Source organism: Hemitrygon akajei, chromosome 31 (assembly GCF_048418815.1).
Source record: "Hemitrygon akajei chromosome 31, sHemAka1.3, whole genome shotgun sequence".
Classification (NCBI taxonomy): domain Eukaryota; kingdom Metazoa; phylum Chordata; class Chondrichthyes; order Myliobatiformes; family Dasyatidae; genus Hemitrygon; species Hemitrygon akajei.
In genome coordinates, this window is record NC_133154.1 from 17,186,083 (window position 1) to 17,202,724 (window position 16,642).

Sequence of the window (16,642 nt, forward strand, 5' to 3'; positions counted from 1 at the left end):
AACTCAAAGTTAGACTCACATTTCATACTCCCTTGTCTTCCTTTACATTAGTTTAATGTTTCGAAGTTACAAAACGCAATAATAATCAGATAAAGGTGCAGGAGTATGTGCTGAGGGGAAGACTGAAGCCCAGAGGTTCTGTAGGGAAGGATCTGCTGCCTCTGTACAATGAAGGACTGGCCCTGGGAAACAGCTCTCAAACACTTCACCGCTGCAGTGTTTAAGGAGTGGCGTTGATTCACTGTACCTACGGAACTGATGGTACAAGAAATGTAAAGAAAGGTGTGACCTGGCTGTACTTACAAGATATATTATGAATTAAGTCATTCTGAAATCAGACAAAAAGTTCACAATAGCTACTCCCATCCTGCAGCCAAACCGTACCTCCAGGTACCTCCCTGGATCCACGCTGAAGCAGGAGTCGGCCACTTTCCTCTGATAGCGACCCATTTCCTTGCAAGAGCCTGAAGAATAAAAGATTAGTTAAACTTTGGACAACATCGAGGCAAAGGAAGGAATCTCATGATTGGCCTTTACCTAGTTCACATGGTTCCAAGCGTACTGCAGGTTCTGAGCGACCAAGCTGCTGGAGGTACTACTACTGTTAACCACCGATAACACAACCTGTACTCACTCAGTATTTCGGTGTTACAGCAAAACTCTCATGGCACATCAGTTTCACTACAAACTGGGGCACCTTGACTTGGAAAGGGCTTCGCAGATACTGTAGTGAGACTCACTAAAACGGTACAAGGGACGAAGGACATTTAGATCAATGCTGAGTTTATAATCATATACACAAATACATCGGGGCACAGGTATAATGAAAAACTTGCTAGCAGCAACAGCACAGGCACAGAGTGTTAAGACAAAGCATTCACAGGAAAAACATAAATTATACAAGAATTGCATGAAAGAACATAATTAGGAAAAAAAACTAGAACAAAGTCAATTATAGTGCAAACGTGTCACAGTGTTGCTATACCAAGATAGTAGTTAGGGTTGTGGAGGTTGGTTCAAGGTCTTCAACGTGGTGGTGTGAGGCTAGTCCCTGTCCAATGATTTTCTTTAGAGCAGCTAAGATGACAAAAACAAAAGTGCATCAAACGTGCGGGTATTCGTAAGAAACTAAAAGCAAAAATCTTACAGGTGAGCCCTCCTGTCGATTCTGCTTTCAAATGTTCAAATGCTAGAAGATAAACCAGATCATCTGCATCAGAGTGGGGATAACGGACAGTTATGCCTTCATTCTATTTCCTTCGGAGTTTACGGAGATTCAGGGTGACATCTAAAGCTGTGACAAACTTCTACAGATGTGTAGCGGAGAGTGTTGATTGGCTGCATCATAGCCTGGTCTGGAAACACCAATGGCCTTGAATGGAAAATCCTACAGAAGTGTGGATAGAGTCCAGACCATCACGGGTAAAGCCCTCCCCACCATCGATCACATCTACACGAACCACTGTTACACAAAAGCAGCATCAGAGACCCCACCACCCAGGACATTCTGTCTTCTTGCTGCTGCCATAAGGAAGAAGGTACATAAGCTTCAGGACTCACACCACCAGGTTCAAGAATAGTTATTACCCTCAATGACCAGACTCTTGAACTAAAGGGGATAACTTCAATCAACTTCACTTGACCCATAATTGAAATGGTTCCACAACCTAAGGACTCACTTTCAAGGACTTTTCATCTCATATTCTCAATACTTAACATTTTTTATTATTATTATTTTTCTTTTTGTATTTGTACAATCTGTTGTCTTTTGCACACTGACTGGACACCCAGGTTGGTGCAGTTTTTCACTGATTATGTTACGGTTATTAAGGATTTATTGAGTACGCCCATAAGACAAAGTATCTCAGGATTGTATATAATGACATACTGTGTATGGATTTATTAATAAATTTACTTTGAACTTTGATGGAAACGTGGCTCCAAGATGCCATCCCTGAAGAGGCCATCCAGTTAGAGCCGACAGAATTCCCACCATCTCCGGCAAGACCCACAGTGGAGGTGTATGTATCAATGTTAATAAGAACTGGTGTGTGAACACTTCAGTAAAGGTGAACAGTGGGTCATCAATGGTGAAGTACAGGCCCTTCTATTTACCGATGGAGTCTACTGCTATTGTGATGGTGGCTGTATACATCCCCCCCACCTTGTGCTAATGCTGGGGAAGCCCCAGGTGACCTCTATGGTGCCATCAGCAACCTGCAAATCACACTATGAATTGTTTCTTTATTGTTGCTGGTGACTTCAACCACGCTAACCTAGAAAACACCCCGTCTAAATTCTATCAGCGTGCTGACTTTGCTAAAGGCGAAAGCACATTAGACCTGGTTCATAAACACAAGGAATTCTGCAGATGCTGGAAATCTACCAGCGTCCATGGTGTATACAAAACTGCTCCCAGTCCCCAAGAGGGACTCTCTGACCACTTCTCCGTTCCTGCATACAGACCACCGATTCAGCCAGTTCAAAGGGAAATAAACCAGGCCAGAAGGAGAAACCGCAGCATTGCAGGACTGTTTTAATAAACCACGGGCTGGAACACATCAACATCAATGAATATATGAAATCGGTGACTGGCTACAAACAGAAATGCATGTAGAAGGTGTCACTGTTATTAAGCTCAACTGTGTGAGGGTAAATCAGAAGTCATGGCTGACAGCAAAGGTACAGACACAGCTGAGAATCTGAGTGCTGTCCTCAGATGAGGCAGGTGAAGCAGCTCTCAAGTCGGCAGGAGCTGCACTTTCCCGCAAGATCAGGAAGAGAAAACGGGATTACTCACCAAGGATATACAGCCACTTCTGTGACACCAGAGACATCAGGCACACGTGGGAGGGCACTCAGACCATAATGGGCTGCAAGATACACCCTGCACGTCAGTAACAGTGACACTTCTCCTCCTGATAAGCTGAATGTCTTTTATGTTCGGTTTGACGCACAGGACGATGTGCCGGCGAGGAAGCTCCCCCCCACCCACCGAGGTGCAGGCACTCTGACCAACCACAGCTGATGTGCAGAAGTCCCTAACCAGGGCCAACACACATAAAGCAGTGGAGCCTGATAACGTACGGTACCTGGTCGGATGCTGAGCGACCGTGCAGCCCAGTTAACAGAGGTTCTAACAGGCATCTTCAACATCCCTCTGGGATAGTCCACTGCCTCCTCAGTCTTCAAGGTGGTGACAATCATCCCAATACCCAAGAGGGCAACAGTAACCCGGCTCCTCAACGTCTATGGTTATGAACCAGCAGCAATCGATACGAAGCTGAGACAGGGTTCATAAACAAATCCCAAGAATCATTAACCTCTGCTCAAAAACATCGAAAAGTAAACAAACGACTAACTTAACCGGAAGTTAAAGTTAGGCGGCAAGATCTAACAAACGTAGAAATGGTTCTTAACGAGTTCTCATCCAAGCACAGACTTAAAGTGGTAAATTCAAAAAGTCCATGTGATTTATACAGTCAGTAAGGAGAGACTTCCCAGAAACAACGATTCCTTCGAAGCAATGACGAATCTGCCGATCCCACAGCCGAGAGATGCCTTGTTCACAGAAATCACAAGGAAGTAAAAGGAGCTGACCTTTTGACTGGAGGGTGGTCACTGCACAAACCTTCCTGACCTTGCAGGGGTTTTACTCAAATGTGCATGCCACCATTCCTGAACAAAGTCACAAAGGTGTATCACTCCCCAAAATGCTGAACGACATTAACTTTATCCAATCCTTTGAACTCGGATAACTCCGGTAATGCCTTCACTCTCCGATACTGGACTGTAAGGGAAATATAAACATTCAACAAACAAAACCGGTGGAGCCTCCACACCTCCGACCGGCAATAACGTTGCACAAAAATAAAAATGAGAACTGCGTCCCAGATCGTGGCTTGGTTTAAATACGGTTTGGAACATGCCATCATGTGACATAACATCACCCTACAGTCAATAGACAATTACATCAACCCACTCACAAGACCATTACATCATCCCACTGTCCCGTGATCCAACTGTGAGCACGTAACACTACCATCCAGTGGCACTGACCACAACAATAATGACGTGCTTTGAGCAGCTGGTTGTGATCCACGTTAAATCCCATCTTCCTGCTACATTGAACCCCTTCCAGTTTGCTCAGCACTTAAATCGGTCCAATAATGATGCCACAACCTCTACACTCCACTCCGTCCTATCTCACCTGGAGAAAGCTGCCTCATATGCCAGGATGCTGTTTATCGACTTCAGCTCGGTGTTTAATATGATCCCCCTCCAGAAGCTGGTAGCTAGCCATCAACATTGTGTCTCAACGTCACTCTCTCTCTCTAACTGGATCCTGGTCTTCTTGACAGAATGGTCACAATCAGTCTGTGTTGGCAGAAACATCTCTAGCTCTATCACACTGAGCACTGGTGCCCCCCCAGGGCTGTGTGCTCAAGCCTGCTGCTGTTCATGTTGCCGATGCGTGACTGCACTGCTAGATCCAGTTCAACCTGAATCATCAAATTCGCTGATGACACAGCAGCCGTTGGCCTGATCAACAACTGTTGACCATTCCTCACCGCACATACACAGCTCCTCCATGGAGAGCGTTAGAAGCACCAAGTTTCTGAGAGTACACACAATGGATGATCTCACCTGGTCCCTCAACACCACCTCTTTCGACAAGAAAGCACAGCAGTGTCTCCACTTCCTGAGATAACTGAAGCCCAATTCTAACCAATTTTTAGAAATGCACCTTGAGAGTTTCCTGATCAGCTTTATCACTACCTGGTACGGGAATTGTACGGCATCTCACAAGTCCCTACAAAAGATTGCGAGGACTGCTGAGAGGGCAATTAGAGTCTCCCTTCCATCAAGAGCACTGTTTACAGAGGTCACGTAGCATGGTCAATGGTCCCCTCCCATCTGTCCAATAATCTCTTTGACCCACTGTCATCAGGATGAAGGGACAGCAGCATTCGGACAGGAACTGCCAGGTTGGGAAACCGCTTCATCCCCCAAGCCACAAGACTACTGAACTCCCTACCGCCACCCAGGTCTCATCACGCATGAAGCACCAGTAGTGTTATGCTCAACACATACGAACAAGCTGGATCTATATTAAACTCCATCTGCCACTTCTCAGCCCATTTTTCCAACTGGTCCAAATCCTTCCTCACTGTCCACTGCACCTCCAATCTCTGTATCATCAGCAAATTTGCTGATCCAATTTACCACATTATCATCCAGATCACTGATATAGATGACAAATAACAATGGACCCTTGTTAACCTTTTCCTATAACCTAGGTCCTCAAGTCCTGACAATATCTTTGTACTATTTCTCAGCACTTTCAATCTTAGTGACATCTTTCCTGTAGGTAGGTGATCAAAACCACACACATTACCCCTGCAAAGCCAATGTCTAATCCAATTTACTATCTCATTCTTTGTCTGCAGAAACTTCTCACTTCTGAATCAGAAAAGAACGAGGAATGCACTTAAAAAAGAGAATTGTACATTCTAGATCAAATTTATACTTTGTAGATCAACACTGTGTGATTCTGATAGTTTATTTTACTTCTGTATGCACTGCTGTTGACGTATATACCAGAAATATTCTCCTGTTTGTATACACACTTTTTAAAAAATCAATAAAAATATTGAAAAAAGAAAGAAAGAAAAATATTTTCCATTACACTGTAGAAGTAGCTTGTATACAAAGGCAATAGCTATTCAAAGCAGCAGCCCACACCATCTCAACAGGGACAATTAAATACAAACAATATATTCTGGCCTTGCCAGCGATGCCCAAATTCCATAAATGTATAAAAGACCAGGGAGATCAGCTTTTACTTCCCAGGGATTATATTTTGCCAACACTGCCGCCTCGTTCTTTGTGGCATTTCACACGAGCTTTTACAGGACTACAGGCACTGCATTCATAAGGTAACAGGAGATTTCTGGGAAATCTCGAAGCATACTAGATCACATCAGACCTAATATCATTGCTTACCTCTTTAGAGCTGTGTCCGGAGTATACACTCTGGGCGATCCCTGCTCCTTCTCCAGCTTTATAAGATCATCGAATGCCTTCTTAAGTTGTTCTACTTGCGTGTGCTAGTAATTAAAACACATTTCTTCATAGGAATTCAGTTTAGGAAAAGCAATTCCAACCAATTAAAAGACAATCATGCTTCCTGCTCTCCTGCTACATGTAACACTGTCAGTACTTGGTTATTCTTTTAAACAGGTATTTGACTAATGCAATTTGGTCAAACTGTTTTTGTTTCAGGTAGATTTATCATTAATCTCTCATCCCCCTCCCCACGCTCTACATCTTACCAAGCTGTAAGATCATCCACCTTCACAAGTATAATATTGTTTCCACAATGTGTAAAGTGCTGTAAGAAACAAACTTTGGTTAAGCCTTTGTCACCTCCTGGTCCGATTATTTTTAACAACTTGCTTGGGAACATGGAGCAAACTCCAGCCTGTACAAGGCTCAGCTTTCTGTGCACACCTCATTAGAATGCCTTGATATGACATCACCCAGGTCCATCATCTCCATTTGTGCAATAAAATCCCAGCTCCCATCTTTTAAGTCCCTTCTTCTTCTCTATTCCTACCAATGCCCCAAGCTCTGGTTTACCCTGAAGTCATTCCCCTTATTGTGGCTGCTCTCCGACCAGCACCACTGGCAGCTAACCCATCAGTCTCCTGGGGCTACTCACCAAATTCTTCAGTCTCTCCCCATCTTGCTCTTCTGCTTTAAAAGTAACGGTCCCCAACACTACCCCTGCAGCAAGTTTCCATCACTCCCGCTAACCCCACTCCATGCTACAGTATCGGAGTGCAAGTGCTCTGGGACGATGCTCACCTTAAAACCCTTCTGGAAGCAAATTGATTTTGGAAATATAATTGTATATATTATAAACGTGTACGATATAACACGAGGATCACAACCCAACGTTCATCTCCCACTTTATTTTCAGATATTCTATACCCAATTTGCTTTGGTCTGTGTCTCCTCACTTCTTTATCTTTCTGCTTTTACTATCCCTCATATACTTTCTGTCTCACAGGTCTGCATCGTAAGACTTGCTCTTTAATTTGCCCCAGTTCTGAAGGAGATCTTCAACTCAGAAGGTGGCTGCTGTTTCCTTCTCTGTAGCCATTGCCAAGTGTTTCACACATTCTGCTTCAGACTTTCAGAACCCAAAGTAATATTCAGCTTCTGTGTGTCGTGCGCCCTCAGCTAATTGTGTGGAAGTACAAGGTGAACCACGGAAAATTGAAGGAAATGTTCAGCAGTCAGACAGCATCTGTGGAAGGTGATAAGAGTTAATGTAATCCAAAACATTAATCGTTTTTCTCTTTCGCAGATGCTGCCTGATCTGCTGAGTGTTTCCAAGACTCTTCAGTTTTTATTTCATTACTTCCAGCAACTACACCTTTTGGGTTTTCATGGGCTAAAGCTGTGTTGTCAGGAGTGGAAGCACACAGAACGTCTACAACAGTGCTCAAACTCCTTAATTACCCCATTCCACTGGAAGAAGAGCTGCTTTAGTTTATCACTGGAAAGGGAACTCAGTACGTGGAGCTCTGCAAACCTAATTAGACTGATGGTCACAGAGGGTTTATCCAAGAGCTTGTGTGCCTCAATGACCTGGAGAACTACGTTGGCTGGAGTCAGGGCTTTATGCTTTGCCTCTTGGTAGGGTCACCCTTGCCAAACAAGTCAAAGGGTAAAGACCAGACCAGGAGTGGTCCATTGGTCTTCCAGGTTCGGGGTTCAGCTCAGGGCCAACAACCCTGACTGGTAAAACAAAATTGTTAAGGAAAGAATGAAGAATCCTTCCAGAGTGTGATGGTATTCCTGAGTCTCCACCCAGAACTGACAGTAGTGAAAAGTACTGACATGATAAAGGAAGGCCTGAACACTACCAGAGATGGAGGTGCTGCCTCAAATGCCAGTGGTGTAATGGGCAGTAAGCAAGTCACGGTGGGTTTATCTAAACTATAAAATTTGACGTATGTAAATCATCTGTTAGCTTATGCATCAGGTGACATATTTTTGCTATGCATAATTTAACGATATAAAAAACTTACTTTAGTAAGCGGAAGGAACCCATAAGAATCCAGCAAAATCAGTTTATCCACCATCTCCGGGAAAATTGAGCAGAACTGTAACCGAGAGTAGGCATTGTAGGTTAATTGGTAATCGTAAATTGTCCCGTGATCTGGCTAGGGTTAAGGGGATTGCTGGCGGTGTGACTCGAAGGACTTATTCCATGCCGTATCTCAACAATAACTAATAACATTGTCAGATAAGAAAGATGAAATGATGAGAACTATGGAGCACAGAAGCTGACCCTTCACCCCAACCAGTCCATGCCAATCAAGATTACCATCTAAGCTAGTCCCACTTGCCTGCATTTGGCCCATATCCCTCCAAACCTTTCCTACACATGTACCTGTTGTAAAGTTGTAAATATACCATTTCCTCTGGTAGTTCCTTCCGTATAATGACTACCCTTTGGGAGTAAATGTTGCCCCTCAGGTTCCTATTAAATTGCTCCCCTCTTACCTTAAACTTATGCCCCCTGGTTCTTGATTACCCAACCCCAGAGTCATGTGTATACCAGAAACCATGAAGTTTATTTTATTGATAGTTACCTGCATTCAAATTCCCATTTCTTTCCATTACTTTTCCTTCCCATATCAAAATATTTAACAGTTTATGCTTTGTGTAACAGCACGTCTGGTACTGACACTTGTAATGAGAAACCTCTCAATAGCAGGACATCGACTTCTATCATGTTCCACTTCCCATAAAACTCCAACACAAATTTATAACACGTTAAGCATTTTTAAGGTTGGGTTTGTCTCTCCCACAGTTTATAATCCATAACAGCCCTATGTCAGGAATTAGAGACCTACTCCCAAAACCGGCATCTATTGACAGCGTTGGGTCATTGACACTGATGTCACAGCGCTGTTGGGTAACAGTGCGAGGATTACTACGTGGTCTTCTGGTTCAGATGGGTGAGCCAACATATGACCTCGTCACATAGAGTGATCACTGGAACCAAGGTCAAACCCTCCAGCAAGGACACGCCAATATTGTCATTCCTGGGTCAAAAGCACTTGGGTAATCCACAGCCAAGAGTCCAAGCAAACCACACTTACTCCTGCTACATCTGACGGTCAAAATCCCTACCAAAGGATGTCAATGACAGTCGCAATATTTAACTATGACTTCTTTTTTTGTGTGTGCCATACTCTGCCAGAGCCTCGGCAACCACCTCTTTTTTTTCAAGCGGTTGTCTCGGTGGAAAGATTCTGTCCTTCTTACAGAACAGTGTTTTTTTTTTGCAAAGTTGAGTTGCGAGCTCGACACTCAGCCCGGCACGGATGGAGCGGCCCGACTGGATTCGAACTCGGGAACCTTCACTCCGGACATCCGGCGCTGATGTCACTGCGCCACCAGCCGGGTTTGACTATGGAATGAAATCAAATGCAGCACGTACTCACCAGTCCTCCGACATTGCCCCCTGGAGGAAAACCATGGAAAATATTAATGCCTGATGAAGAACTATGTCGTTCTTACAGAACAGAAACAAGTGATTCAGACCACATGCTTGTTTATATTCTGCGAGCTTTCACACACCCTCTGCACCTCAACCTACAAGCATAACTTCTACTCCTTCCCCACCAACCCCCAGCCTCATGTCTCGATCAGGATCTCTGAAACAGGATTTCAACTATTCACCTTGTGGCAATTTGGCGCAAATTCAGTGGAGACAGGACAGCTGGGGGCAATACCGGCAGGTGAGCTGCCAGCTCAGTGAAGATGCAACAGCAAGCTGAACAGGAGAAGCGGCACGCAAAAGGCAGACCCAAGCGATCTGGGTGGAGCACGCAAGTGCAATTACAAGGAAAGCATGAGAGCACCCCTACCTCCTTAGGAGTTTGCCAAGATTCTGCACAACATCTGAAACTTTGAGAAACTTCCGTAGATGTGCAGTGCAGAATGTACTGACTGGTTGCATCACGGCTTGGTACGGAAACACCAAAGCCCATGAGTGAAAAACCCTACAAAAAAGTAGTGGATATGGCCCAGCCCATCATCAGTAAAGCCCTCCCCACCACTGAGCACATCTCGAGTGTCGTTGCAGGAAAACAGCGTCCATCAAAGACCCCCATCACCCAGGCCATTCTCTTGTTTCACTGAACCCTCAGGTCTCTCACCACCTGGTTTAGGAACAGTTACAACCCCTCAACCATCAGGCTTTTGAACCAAAGGGGATAACTTCACTCACCACATCACTGAAATGTTCCCACAACCTATGGACTCATATTCAAGAATTCGTCATTTCATGTTCTCAATATTTACTGCTTATCTATTATTATTATTATTATTATTATTTTTCTTTTTGTATTTGCACAATGTGCTGTCTTTTGCATTCTGGCTAAACACCCATGTTGATGTAGTCTTTCACTGATTCTGTTAATTTTATTATCCTATTATAGATTTATTGAGCATCCCTGCAAGAAACTTAATCTCAGGGTTGTATATGGTAACATATACGCTTTCATAATAAATTCACTTCGAACTTTTGTAACTAAACTTGCATAGTCCTACTATATCTAATCATGAATGGGAAGCGGAGGCTCCAGGAATCTCCTTATCCTACGATAAATAGGGCTCAGCTAATGAGTGGTGACACCAAGATGAGAGCACGTGCAAGTAGGTTCAATGAGCGCATGATCCATCTTGGTTAATTCTGAGCTCCCCAAACCCACACAAGGTGGTCTGAACTCCTGATAACCTGAAGGAACTGCTGAGACATTCAGATACAGTGACCTTTCAGCCTGGTGCATAAAGGTCCACACTCCAGAACTAACTATGGCTCCAGCTGACTTGTTTCAGCTTCTGGCAACTTGCCGAACTTTGGGAAATTATCCTGATCAGTAAAGGCACGAATCCGTTCCAGCCTCGACACCGAGACACCGTTTGACTAAGTGCAAGACGAAGGGGTCCTGGCAAAAGTAAATTTAGTGGGCACCAAAGGGAATGTGTTCCAATGGCTGGAGGCAATACTGACCGTGGAAAAGGGGCATAGGGTTAGAAAGCCTATCATCTGAGCCCAGGACATCATGGCAGTAACTGGCCCTCAGGGCAGCACTTAATCCAAACACCTTTATTAATGAATTGGCATGTCAGAAGTGGGAATGTCAGTACATTGTTCAATTCCACTTCCAACTCCTCAGAAAGCAGTATAACCAAAATAACATTCAGCACAGATTGACAGTGGGTAGTAACATGCATGACAAAAATGATAATGACCATTGCCAACAAGGATCTACCTTTGACATTCAATGGTCAACCTCCCCTCCACCGTAAGCCCAGGTGTCACCATGCATTAGGCACTCAATGGATCACCATATTAATACCGTGACTGCAATAGGAGGTCAGGAGCTATGACAAGTGTCTGACCTCCACACACTACAAAATTCTGTCCACCACCCACCTGTCTGGACAAGCGCAGCATCGACACCTCTCGGGATGCTTGACATCATCCAGGACACACCAGCCCACTTGGTCGGTGCTCAGTCACCATCCTGAACATTCATTCCCCTCGGCCACCGGTGCATGGTTGTTCTGCGCGTCATCTACAAAATACCCTGCGGTTAACTCCCCCAAACTACTCTGCCAGGGGCTCCCAAACCCAAACACCAGGTCAGCCCCTGTAGGGGTACACAACTCCCCACAGATTCTACACCAAAGTAAGCACAGCATCCCAACTTGGAAACACAATCGCCGGAAAATTGTCACTGTTGAGAGCATCTCCTCTGCAGCTCGCTCCCCAACAGCACTGCAGGTACACCCACACCTCAAGAACTGTCACGCTTAAGACAGCAGCTCACCACTACCTTCGAGGGTTATTAAAAGCTAGCTCAGCCATACCTTGAGTGACTATAAAAGAGTACCTTGCAAGGACTGCAGCAGTTCAGAGCAACGGCACTTTACAACCTTAAGCACAATTAGGGATGGGCAATAAATGCTGGCATTGTTAGTGACATCAGATCCCATGCCCTTCAATTTTCAGGCCTTTTGATTTTATCAGCCCGTAATTTGCATTACATTATCATTTCCCCCCCCCCCCCCCCCAGCTCTATGTATACTGGGGAAGTTAACACTGATTCTGTCTTCAAGGCTCTATACTCGGAGGTGGAAGTGCAATCTAGCGACTGGAAAACAGCAAACAGGTACAGACTACTCGCCGGTCCCCAGCCCTGCTACACTTGATCTGAGCTGTGTTCATGCAGCTTAGCAACGTCAAGTCAAAGGATGCTTGCTTACCCATGCTGTGGCCCAAGATGGTGAATTTCTTCCAGTTTAAGTCTGCAATAGAACACAGAACAGTCAAGGCAGGAACACTCCAATCTGCCCACGGTATCTGCACCAGCTATGTCAATCTAAACTAATCCCATCAACCTGTACAAAATCCATAGTCCTCTATTCCCTGCCTGTTTGGGTGTGTCTAAGTGTTGCTATCTTATCTCCTAGTTACTTTCCTCATCAGTGCGTTCCAAATGTTCCAAAACTCTTGACCTGAAACAATGACTTCTCATTACTGGCATGGTAGCGTAGAGTTTAGTTCCAGTACTGTTACAGCGCCAGCAACCAGAATCCAATTCCGTCACCGTCTATAAGGACTCTACATTCCCTTTGTGATCACATGGGTTTGCTCTGGGTGCTCCAGTTGTATGGGTTAATTGATCAGGTCACAGAGGGGTAACTGGGCAACGTGAGCTTGCTGGCTGGAACTGTGTCACTGTGCTGTACCTCTAAACTAAACCAAGACCACATTTCCCTCCACAGCTGCTGTCTGAGTTCCTTTAGCTTTTTAAACTTTCACCCCCCTCACCTTCAATGAATAGTGGTTAAAACTTCTAACATCTCAGCGGACTTTTAAAAAAAATTATTTCTCCTCAGTTTTCGGCCTCTTCTGCAGATGCTGACCTGGGAAAAACCCAAGGAATGCAAATCAAACTTCTTTTCAGTGAATTTGATGAGTGAGTGTCAGTGCTCAATCGTGCAGAATAGTTAACTGGAGGGTGAGATCACAGTGCTGTGTTCCTTACCTTCCCCTCCATCCCCATCGCCTACAATAATGAAGGCAGCAATGTCAGGAGGATCTTCTGTGTGCTAAAGTTCCTCTCTAAAACCAACTATTCTGAATCACCCAACAATATCTCTTCAACATTTGGATTAGACATTGGCTCAATGGGAGAAGTCAGAGAGTGATAGTGGAGGATTGCTACTCTGAATGGAGGCCTGTGACTAGTGGTGTGCCACAGGGATCAGTGCTGGGTCCATTGTTATTTGTCATTTATATCAATGATCTGGATGATAATGTGGTAAATTGGATCAGCAAATTTGCTGATGATACAGAGATTGGAGGTGTAATGGACAGTGAGGAAGGTTTTCAAAGCTTGCAGGGGGATCTGGACCAGCTGGAAAAATGGGCTGACAAATGGCGGATGGAGTTTAATACAGACAAGTGTGAGGTATTGCACTTTGGAAGGAAAAATCAAGGTAGAACATACAAGGTAAATGGTAGGACACTGAAGAGTGCAGTAGAACAGAGGGATCTAGGAATACAGATACAAAATTCCCTAAAAGTGGCATCACAGGTAGATAGGGTAGTAAAGAGAGCTTTTGGTACATTGGCCTTTATAAATCAAAGTATTGAGTTTAAGAGTTGTAATGTTATGGTGAGATTGTATAAGGCATTGGTGTGGCCGAATTTGGAGTATTGTGTGCAGTTTTGGTCACCGAATTACAGGAAGGATATTAATAAGGTTGAAAGAGTTCAGAGGTTTACAAGGATGTTGCTGGGACTTGAGAAACTGAGTTACAGAGAAAGGTTGAATAGGTTAGGACTTTATTCCCTGGAGCACAGAAGAATGAGGGGAGACTTGATAGAGGTATATAAAATTATGATGGGTATAGATAGAGTGAATACAAGCAGGCTTTTTCCACTGAGGCTAGGGGAGAAAAAAACCCAGAGGACATGGGTTAAGGGGGAAAACCTTAAAGGGAACATGAGGGGGGGCTTCTTCACACAGAGTGGTGGGAGTCTGGAATGAGCTGCCAGTTGAAGTGGTGAATGCAGGCTCACTTTCAACCTTCTTAAGAAAAACTTGGACAGGTACATGGATGAGAGGTGTATGGAGGGATATGGTCCAGGTGCATGTCAGTGGGACTAGGCAGAAAAATGGTTCGGCACAGCCAAGAAGGGCCAAAAGGCCTGTTTCTGTGCTGTAATGTTCTATGGTTCTAACATGCTTGAAGAAAGAAAACCAATTGCAGATGCACCACAATAGCTGTAAAACACTTAACACTACCAAAATTAATGAAAAATTAATTGCAGGTCTGTTTACTCTAGGTTACTGGGTAGATGGCCCAACCAATAAGAATGGGAACTGATTAAAAGTTAAGCATGGTTCTTTCCTCACAGTTGCTACCTGACCTGCTGAATATTTCCAGCATCATCATCATTATCTGCCATGTTGTATGACTTAGGCGATCATGATCTCATGACCATGATTGTTTTTGGAAAATTTCTCTATTGCTTTTGCCTACTTTTGCCTAGTGGTTTGCTATTGCCCTCTTCGGGGCAGTGACTTTACAAGACGGGTGACCCCAGCCATCATCAATACTCTTGATTCTTTGCCTGACGTCCATGTTTGCATAACCAGGACTCGTGATATGCACCACCATCTGCTCTCATGGCTTCACACGACCCTGATTGGGGCTGCCACACCTTGCCCAAGGGTGACCTGCAGGCTAGCGGAGGGAAAGGAGCACCCTTATACCTCCTTTGGAAGGGATGCACCTCTAGCCTGCCATTCATTTCCAGTACTTCCTGGTCTGTTGTACCCCAATGCACAGTTCTTGTCATTCTCCACAATCTTATCAAAGCGGACAAGCTTCACCCAGCACTTGATTCAAACATATCGTGTCCAAATCCAGCGTCCACAGCTATGCACTTGCTGATCACCAACCTACTTGCTCTGAGATCAGTGACACCACCAGGGAGCACAGATCAACCCCACACCCAACCACGTGCTGTCTGAAACCAACCAAGCATCTGGAGATGCTGGAAACCTGAGGCAAGAGCAGAAAATGCTGGGGATTCTCAAACCTGCTGATCACAGGGTTTTGTACCTGTCAAGTTTCTCAAGCTGGTGGGGGCAGGGTGGAGAAACATCTCTACCAAAGGAGGTGGAAGGCACTCCTTCCCTCCGTTAGCCTGCTGGTCACCCCTCGCCCAGGTGTAGCCCCTCTTAGCCCCCGATCAGGGTCACGTAAAGCCACGGGAGCAGGCGGGAATGGTCGTATGAGCAGCCAGTGACATATCAAAGGCCCTAGTTATATGATTATTGATGCCAGGCAGATAATCTCTGAAGAGCATAGGTAATGGGCGGGGTCACCCGTCCTGAGGACACTGCCCAGAAGGCAGCAGTGGCAAACTATTTCTGTAGAAAAATATGCCAATGACAATCATGGTCATGGAAAGACCACGGCTGCCCATGACATCCGGCCACTGCAGATAATGAATGAACATGTTCCTCAGGTGTAGCTGTGAACGGGAGTACTATCCGCAAGATGAAACTTTCACATACACCGTTCTGGTAAATCAGCGTGGTTAATGATAAGACAGGCCTGACAATTAATCACATGCAAATAGGAAACCAGACTTCTCGGACACCACTCAGCATCTTTTACTGGCCACTTTGAACAATCTCGCAGCGACCATCAGCAGGCCCCACACTCACCCTCATACCCCTGGTGGGCATCGGGAATAGGGATTCCTTCTCCACCTACACTCTTCCTGCTCTCAGATACACAACACTCCCAGCACCAGAGACCCAGGTTTGATCCTGGCCTCCAGTGCCATCTGTGAGGACTCTGTATTTTCTCCCTGTGACTGCGCAAGTTTCCTCCTGGCGCTCTGGTTTATTCTCTCATCCTAAAGACACGAAGGGTTGTAGTCTGATTGGCCACCGTTAATGGTCCCTCATGTGTAGGGAGTAGTAGGATCTAGGGGAGGTTGATGGAAACTTTGGGAAGAATACTAACGGGATTAACCTACAATTCAACTTCAGGTTAGTATAGGATTCTACCTCTGGAAGACCGCTATCTCACTGAGGCCAAGCAGCAACCCTCGACACACTTCCTCTTACTTATCCCCTGAATGGGACCACATTCAGGAATGTTAGCCCATTGTCTCCTGCATCACCAACCTCATCAACTTTGAAGATTTCCCATCCACTGCCACCGACCTCAATTCTCTTACCTTGCACTGTTCGTTTCTACCTCCTCCCCAAGATCCACAAAACCCGACTGTCTGGGTAGGCCACTGCTTCTGCTTGCTCCTGCTCCACTGAACTCATGTCCTCATACCTGTACTCCAATTTATCCCCCTTGTTTCAGTCCCTTCCTACCTACATCTGTGACACTTCACATGCTCTCGATTTCTTCAACATCTTCCAGTTCCCTGACACTGATATCCTCATTTTCACTATGGATGTCCGACCCCTTTAACTTCTACCCCACCATCAAGGAGGCCTTA

General features: G+C 45.0%; 1 protein-coding gene across 4 annotated transcripts in view; it reads right to left on the reverse strand.

Annotated features, from left to right (window-relative positions):
• The window catches only part of serhl (serine hydrolase like), a 37,949-nt gene that overhangs the window by 13,039 nt on the left and 8,268 nt on the right, over positions 1 to 16,642 (reverse strand). For all 4 annotated transcript variants that reach the window (XM_073033910.1, XM_073033907.1, XM_073033909.1 and 1 more), the window contains exons 5-9: positions 12,361 to 12,402; positions 9,528 to 9,547; positions 8,103 to 8,177; positions 6,007 to 6,110; positions 385 to 464 (exon numbers count right to left, since the gene is read on the reverse strand). In XM_073033910.1, the coding sequence (XP_072890011.1) occupies positions 385 to 464; positions 6,007 to 6,110; positions 8,103 to 8,177; positions 9,528 to 9,547; positions 12,361 to 12,402 (321 nt within the window). The remainder of the gene's footprint in view (positions 1 to 384; positions 465 to 6,006; positions 6,111 to 8,102; positions 8,178 to 9,527; positions 9,548 to 12,360; positions 12,403 to 16,642) is intronic.